Source organism: Rhinatrema bivittatum, chromosome 3 (genome assembly GCF_901001135.1).
Source record: "Rhinatrema bivittatum chromosome 3, aRhiBiv1.1, whole genome shotgun sequence".
In the NCBI taxonomy this organism is placed as follows: domain Eukaryota; kingdom Metazoa; phylum Chordata; class Amphibia; order Gymnophiona; family Rhinatrematidae; genus Rhinatrema; species Rhinatrema bivittatum.
In genome coordinates this window covers 451,041,438-451,049,548 of record NC_042617.1, presented here as the reverse complement: position 1 = coordinate 451,049,548, position 8,111 = coordinate 451,041,438, and the positions used below count along the sequence as shown (strand labels likewise).

Below are 8,111 nucleotides of genomic sequence, written 5' to 3'. Positions count from 1 at the left end.
ATATGCATGAAATACATTTGCATACACTGGAGGCAGTGCATGTAAATTCAGCATATCTTGTGCATATTCAATACAAACCTACTGAAAACTTGACCGGGAGTTCAGGTTAGGGAATTACTGCTCTAAGACAGTTGTTCTCAAGCCAGTCTTACAGCAGGGTTTTTCCAATTCGGTTCTTCAAAGGCCACAAGCAGCTCTGGTTTTCAGGCTATCAACAATAATATTTATCAGATATCTTTGAATCTATTTGGTTTATTTAGTTACTTTGCATGTTTTGATTATCATGAAAACCAGTTCAATCTGGTTTGGGGACTATTTTTATGCATGAGATATATTTGCATAGCTCGGATATCCTGAAAACCAGATCTGTTGTGGGGAGGGGCTTCTAGAACTGGGTTGAGGACAACCTCATTAAAATACCTGGGAAGTTATTTTATATGTACAGAGGAGACCAGGCCAGGGGTTCAAATTTCAGTCACACATCTGCTCCTTGGGTCAGCTGTAGCTGAGATCACGGCAGAGGCTGCATCCATAGCCCCTGGGATGGAGACTCCTTCAGGGTCCCAATTGCAGGATTCCAAAAGGAGCTCTGGTGTGTGGCCCCCAGCCTAGGATTGTTGATGCAATGGCTGGAATAAGTGCGTTGGGAGGGGGTTATATAACAGGAAAAAAAAATCCCTGGGTAGCTGCAAATGAAGGCATAGCCCAAAAGAGACAAGTTCCAATTGATCTGGAGAACGTACGAAAACTGCCAGGCCAGAAAAATACAAAATATGTGCAGGTAAAGTGAAAACAAAGTCTAAATCAATGAAGATCTTTTAACTGAGTATAATAAAACTAGAATCAGAATTTGTGATAAATATAAAATAATATCTTTACCAATTACCTCACTCCATACATACTCGTTGAAGAAATAAAGTAGTATCACTATAAACAAAATGCTTGTTCCAAAGGGTTTATAGTAGCAATATTTACAATCTATTAATTCCCGCACATTGTTTTAATTATCTTGCATTTCTTTAGACTGAGTTTCTCTTCAGCAATATGGTTGGACCATTGTCCAAAATTCTTTCCAAAACATCCAAATAAATCTGTTTCCAGCAATTAGCATTTCTCTTTTTTTTGTGCTGACAGGTTTTTTGTTAGATAATGGCAAGGTAGAGATCCTGCCATGCTCACTTCCAACTTTAACACATATTTGTCCTAGAAATATAGTGAGAGCAGGCACAAGGAGAGGGGTTGCTTCTTTCATGGACTTTGGCATTAGGTCATAGTAGATCCCATTTTTGGAAATGATGGCACGGTTAGAGAAGGTGGGATCTGCTATGACATAATACCAAAGTCTATGAGACAGACAAAAAAAAAAACCAAAAACCTACTCCCTGTTCTTGCTTTATGCCTAAAACAATAATAGTTACTTACTGATGTGCCTCTGTTTTTCTTGCCAAAAGCCCATAGCTACTAGCACACAAATCAAACTAGAGCTTGAAGTATTTGTTCATATGGGCATATTGTTGGCTACTGCCTGTTTAGTTATTTTTGTCTCAGAAATACAGCTTGAATTAGTCTGTTTTTACCATATCTGGTTTTATACTGAAACCACCAGTGCTTTGGTGCCTGTTCAGTTTCTTGAAGACTAAAGTTTCCCATGCATTAAAAGCTAAAGTACTGTCCAGACTGATAATCCATGGGTGAGACAATCACAGACTTTATTGTTCGTTACAAGAGCATTTAACAGTGCTGCACAGGCAAATCATGTCCATGCCAGCAAGACATTTAATTCTTTCAAATCTTCCCAACTATATTGCGTTTTCTTAGGTGCCCTGACACCAGAAATATTTTAATGGCCTTACCAAAATGTGATGTGGATGAGGCTAGCAGTAATCTGAATTGACCCACTGGAAAAGGAGAAGGGTGGGCGGGGAAAGGAAAAGCAAAATTTACAGTGCGCACTCTCAAAGCTGAAAGGTTCCTTCTACGCTCTATTTACAAACTTGTTAAGCCGCCCCATTCCATAGTGCGGCAGTGATCAGCACTTTATTTACAGCTCTGCAGTCTGGTCCTGTGATGTTTCTCACCCGACAGGAGAGGGATAAAAGTGTCACTGTGAGAGAGCTTGAGACTGCTGCTCCACACTGGTACCCCCATGTTTTTTCTTTTATGTCTGGCGTCCTCCGGCTCATTCCTGACACCACCCACTTTCCCCTCACCCAAGTTGAGCTCCATCAGTTCCAGTTCATGTTTAGCAGCCGTTTCCAAAACTCTCTGCTTATTGTAGTATTTGACAAAGTTATTGATGATGGGATGAATGGGGAGGGCTATGGCGATAACTCCACAAAGGAAGCTGATGGCGGCATTCAGTTTACCCAAAGTTGTCTTGGGGTAGATATCCCCATATCCCACTGTGGTCATGGTTATGATGGCCCACCAAAAGGACTGTGGAATGCTTTTAAATAAGGTGTCGGGGTGACTCTGTTCCATAGTGTACCCCAAGGCTGAAAAGACAAAGATTCCAACAGCCAGGTACATGAGAAGCAAGCCGAGCTCCTTGAAACTATTTTTAAGGGCATAGGTCAAAGTCTGAAGCCCCGAGGAGTGACGGGCTAATTTAAAAATTCTTGCAATTCTCATTATCCGGAGTGCTTGGATAGCCTGCTGCACATTGATTAGTTCCATCATCGTGGCACCCACATGGGTCAAGATCAAGCTGACATAAAAGGGGAGAATTGCCAAGACATCGATGATATTCATGAATGAGAGGGCAAAATGTAGCTTGTTAGGGGATGAGATGAGTCTGAGCACGTACTCGATGGTGAACCAGCCTATGCAAACTGTCTCGATGCTGTCCAGTGTTGGGTGCTCCACATGGTTCCCCTCGGAGTCTTCTATCTGCAGCTCAGGGATGGTTCCCACACACATCACCACGGACGAGAGCAAAATGAACAGAAATGACAAAACTGCAGTGACTCTTGCTGGGAAAGAGGACTCTGGCTTCTCCATAAACTTCCAGATGCATTTTTGGCATCGTTTCCACCGGTTTTCAGTGGTATCCAGTCCTAGGTCGTCCAGGATCACTTGCACCCTTTTGGCTATCTCTTCCAGTTCTTCTTTTTTCTCACTGAGGTGACTTTTGCAGCAGTCGTCCAGTAACCCCAGGTCCACTTTCCAAAATTCCATTTCATTCTTGAAACAAATAGGGCATATCCCTTTCTTCATATGGACTTCCCCAAAATAATAGACATCTACTATGCACTTGAAAGCGTCAGGGTCTCTGTCAAAGTAAAACTCTCTTTTTCCAGGATCATAGTCATCACAGAGAGAGAAAATAGCATCATATCCTCCTGACAAACAGTTCATCAACTCAGACAGTCTGGTTTCTGGGTAACGGTTCAGAATATCTCCATATAGAATCTGTCTAATTCCTCCAACATTCACTATAATCTCCATCTCTTCACTGCTCTCTGATCCATTGCTGTCTTGATCCTGTAATCCTGAGCTACCCAGCATGGTTTTTGGTTATTTTATTGTATTAATTTCACAGTTCAGTTCAAAATCTTTTCTGATGTATTTGCTTTGTACATCAAAACGTGCATCAAAACAGGTTCCACATATCTGGAAAACAACGCAATCAAATGACTTTGCAGTGAATGCTGCACGCTGGCACTGTCATATAAACGGATGTACAACCAGTAAAATCTTGCAAGGATTGCAAGCCATGCAACAAGCTGTACTGAAAAGCCCAACTAGTCCCCAGCAAACTGCTGTGCCGGAGCGCCCAGACGTTTGACAGAAACCTGCCTGGTGAATGCTCCAGTAAGTTTGAAGGGGAAGCAATCTTTACCAGAACTCACCCTCTCTTCTGGTGCCTCAAACTCTTTTTTTGGGGAGGGTCTGCTTCCTCTTGCGAAGTGGCAGTTATTCCGAGGTCACCGCAGCAAAATTCCTAGCTCCGGTCCATGGAAAGTGGACGTAGCTGACAGCTCCGAGGGATATAATCAGTCATCAGAAGTGATCCATGCTGCGCTTCCATGGGCTCCAAAGCACTGCGAGGCGAGCTCTTTCATGCTCTCTGAATGCCCCGAGGAATTCCGCTTCCAGACTCCATCTGACTGGGACTGGAAGTGAAGAGGAAAGAAACTTGAGCTTATGGTGTTTCTTTTTTTTTCTTGTGCTGTTTCTGAACCCAGTAGGAATCCCAGGCTTGTGCACAGATTTTCCAGAACTCTACCCTCTTCTGGTGAAGCCTAGCAAAGCAACAGGCAGGCAGTAGCAGCGCAGGAAAGATAAAGGATCAGATAAACCACGCACGGTGCTCTGATTCGACCGGCGTTTGCATTTACTTCGCTTAATCTCCACTATTTTATGGAGCTTTAAAAGATATTTACCTTTTTTTTAATTGGTGTACGTATTCCTTTTCTGATAGTAATTTTTCTGTTGTATACTTCTGTAATCCTTTTCAGAAACAAAATGGCAAAAGCTAATTATGTGTTTTTTTTACCAGATTATTTTATTTTTAGGGGGTTTTGGTGGGGGAAAGGTGAGTCTGAAAGAGTAAAGAAAATAACTTTAACCAAAAAAAAGCCTGTAAAACTAACACAAATTATATAGTACAATAGATAAAGTTGGAGGAAGTGGGTTTACCACACACAGTTTACAGGGCTTCTTTTGCTGTTCCTCCCTGTGTCCTTTCTCCTGCACAGAGAAGGGACTTGGGGAAGAGAGACTGCTGCCTGGGGAGGGAGATGGAAAGAGAGGGGGGAGCCAAACCTGCCTGCTGGGAGGAGGGAAAAGAAAGGCAGAGAGGAGGACCCAGATGGGGAGAGAGAGATCCAAAGTAGTATCAGGAAGGTGGGACATGTAAGGTTAGGGCCTCCGAGCCTCCATCATCATTCTTTTTGTGGGTGTGTGGCAGGGAGGTCATACGTTGGGGCCACCGAGCCCCCGTCATCATCCATTTGTGCGTGGGGGGTGGGGGTGGGGTGAGGTTTTATGTTGGAGTTCCTGAGTCGTTGTCATTGTTGTGAGGGGGTGGGGAGGAGGTGTATGATAGGGTCCAAAATGTCCAGACAACAAAGATAGAATTTTAAAAAAGCTTTTTCCTTTCAGTTTAGTGGTTTTATTATGTCAGATTTGGGAATATGAATGTGCAGTATTTCCGAAATCTTTGTATGTATTGTATTGTTTCTATTTCTGCAGTGTTGTGCTGCATGCAGAGTCTGGCTTCTTGAGGTTTTCTGTTTAGTTTTTGTCTACATATTTCTATTTATAAATTTGTAGTCACTTATTCTGTATTTGCTGAGGCTGTAATCATGTTCTGTCCGTGTGATCAAGGTGAGGTATTCTGCTAGTGTGTAGTTTCCATATAGATATTTGTAGCAGTCCAACTTGTTCTGTTTCCACAGTGGGAGGTGTTTTAGTGTTCTAGGGTCAAGTGTAATATTTGCAATGCTGTCATTTCATAGGCTCTGTAGCCAGTTGCTGGCAGTGGGGCCCTGGGTGGTTATCACTTCCCATTCCACTCACAAGGAAGGCCCTGTCAGTACTGGCACCTTTTTTTGCCTAGAAAAAAAGCACTGACAGTTTACAATCTGAGTGGAAAGCTTCAAAGCTCACAGAAGCAATCCACAATGCTCCAGCCTGTTTACTAGCAGGGTATCTTGGAAATTTTTTGATTTGGAAACCTCTGGTCTCACACCAGGGACTTTATTACTGAGCACTAAGAGAAACCCCATCTCCCTTAGTCTGCTTCAGGTTTTCCAAAAGCTATCCTATTACTTACATAGAGGCCGATACAGTTCTCCCGGCGCGCGCACAGGCCACTCTCCTGTGCGCGCGATTCAGAAAAATAAATTATTCAAATTAGGGCCCGCGGTAAAAAGAGGCGCTAGGGACACTAGCGCGTCCCTAGCGGCTGTCAGCGGGTTTGACAGCCGACGCTCAATTTTGTTGGCGTCGGTTCTCAAACCCACTGACAGCCACAGGTTCGGAAACCAGACGCCGGCAAAATTGAGCGTCCGGTTTTCAACCCGCGAGCCGCAGGCTGATTTAAAATTTTTTTTTTAAAATTTTTGATTATTTTTAACTTTTGGGACTTCCGACTTAATATTGCCATGATATTAAGTCGGAGGGTGTACAGAAAAGCAGTTTTTACTGCTTTTCTGTACACTTTCCCGGTGCTGAGAGAAATTAACGCCTACCTTTGGGTAGGCGCTAATTTCTGAAAGTAAAATGTGTGGCTTGTCTGCACATTTTACTTTCTGTATCGCACAGTAATAACTAATTGGGCCATCAACATGCATTTGCATGTTGCAGGCGCTATTAGTTTCAGGGGGGTTGGACGTGCATTTCCGACGCGCTATTACCCCTTACTGAATAAGGGATAAAGCTAGCGCGTCGAAAACGCATATCCAAATGCGGGTTAACAGTGCGCTCCACCGGAGCGCACTGTTAACCCGCTCCACCGGAGCGCACTGTACTGTATTGGCCTGCAAGTCAGTTGGGTTATTAGGATATACTCACTGTAAATGCATAATATAAACTGGTGTATACTGGATGTCAAATGTATGCTAATCTTTCTCATGCATATTCAGTCTAGGTATCCTGAAAACCCAATTGGCTGTAGGGCCAGTATAACAGATACAGTAATCATCGGTCTGGTTGCTTGTATTGAAACCTGGATACTAACATAACACAGAATCTGATATGTATGAAGGGTAACTAATTTCAAAAGCATTTCCACAGTGCTTTACCTGTGGAAATGGCTTGTTACAAAATTGCCCGCTGATATGCAGGTAAAAATTATATGCATATGGTCTGTGTGCATATAAATTCACCTGCAGTGCATGGAGGCATTCATGGGGGCAGGCTTGGGGAAGGGTTTGCACTTATATGCACACTTCTGCATGTTCAAAAGTATGCATATAAATTTGCCCCCAAAATCTCTGTGCACAAATTCCTGTGTGGGTAGTTTTGACAGGATAATTTTGTAAGGGAAAGTATATGTGCACTTTTCCTATGAAAATTGATGTAAAGTATATGTGCATTTGATTTAAAATTAATGTAGGCAGTTACAAAATTACCCCTAAATGCATTTTAAGTTGTGCCTTAAATAGCACCATATGTACTAAGGGGCTACTGTGAACAGTAAACCCCCTGCCCTCAGGCTTCCATGCTGAAAATAGCATGGACACCCTCAATTTAGCACAGCCTTCTGTGCAAAACATGTGTAACCCTTGGGCTAGTTTGTACCAGATATTAGTTCCAGAAGCCATATCTCAAATCACGGTTTTGGATGGTACACTTTCCTTGATATTAAATTACTTTAATCTTCAGTATTCCCTGAACAGGGATGGGGGTGGGGGGTGGGGGAGAGAGAACTTTCATGTTGGTATCAAAACAAAAGATTCAGTTCACGCATAACAGGGGAGCTAAGATGGGAGCATGACATGGGCTGTGTTTAGCTGCTCGTTGTTTTCTTTTTGAATTACCTCCAGCATGCTAAGTGAAAGGGGAAGGTTTGGGTGTTTCCCCCTGAATTTCCTCTCCCCAGGCAATATCTTATGCCATCCTTCATGCCCAGTGGTCCAGCACTAGTGGGGGCTGAACGCGCCATTGCAGGGACCGATGAGGGAGCACCCGTCTTGCCAGGAGAACTAAAGTTTAGTCCCAAGGATCTCAGGTTGCCTCCCATGGAGAAACTCATTGCTCTGCTTCCACTGGATGCACGCACTGATGATGTTCTTGTGACACACTCCCTTGGTGGGGGCTGAGGGTGGAGTGGCTCCGAGCAGTTGTTTGTTTTTGTTTCTGCTCGGGAGCCCATTGGGAGAGCTCTGCAGCCCAACTGTCTTCTTCTCTGGCTGTACCCCAGGGTGGATCTCTGTCATTCAAACTGGCCTTCTTAGGCAGTGCCAGGCTGACTTTGCAAGATGCTATCGGTGGGTCTTCACTTTCGATAGATAAGGTGGCAGTAGTTATGTTGGATTCCAATAAGAAAATTGATTTTTTGACTTCTAAGTTTGAATCTACTAAGAGAGTGACTCCAAATTGCTGCTATCCATGAAAAGCTGGCTAGAACTGAACATACAATTAAAAACATGCAAGTCTTTCAT

The 8,111-nt window shown here is 43.3% G+C and overlaps 1 protein-coding gene across 1 annotated transcript; it reads right to left on the bottom strand.

Annotated features, from left to right (window-relative positions):
• Positions 1–1,362: 1,362 nt before the first annotated feature.
• Positions 1,363–4,157, bottom strand: KCNF1 (potassium voltage-gated channel modifier subfamily F member 1). The gene is made up of 2 exons (XM_029595894.1): positions 3,852–4,157; positions 1,363–3,612 (listed from the first exon to the last, which is right to left on the bottom strand). The coding sequence occupies exon 2, from the start codon at positions 3,505–3,507 to the stop codon at positions 2,038–2,040; it is 1,470 nt and encodes a 489-aa protein (XP_029451754.1). The 5' UTR covers positions 3,508–3,612; positions 3,852–4,157; the 3' UTR covers positions 1,363–2,037.
• Between the last annotated feature and the right edge of the window lie 3,954 nt (positions 4,158–8,111).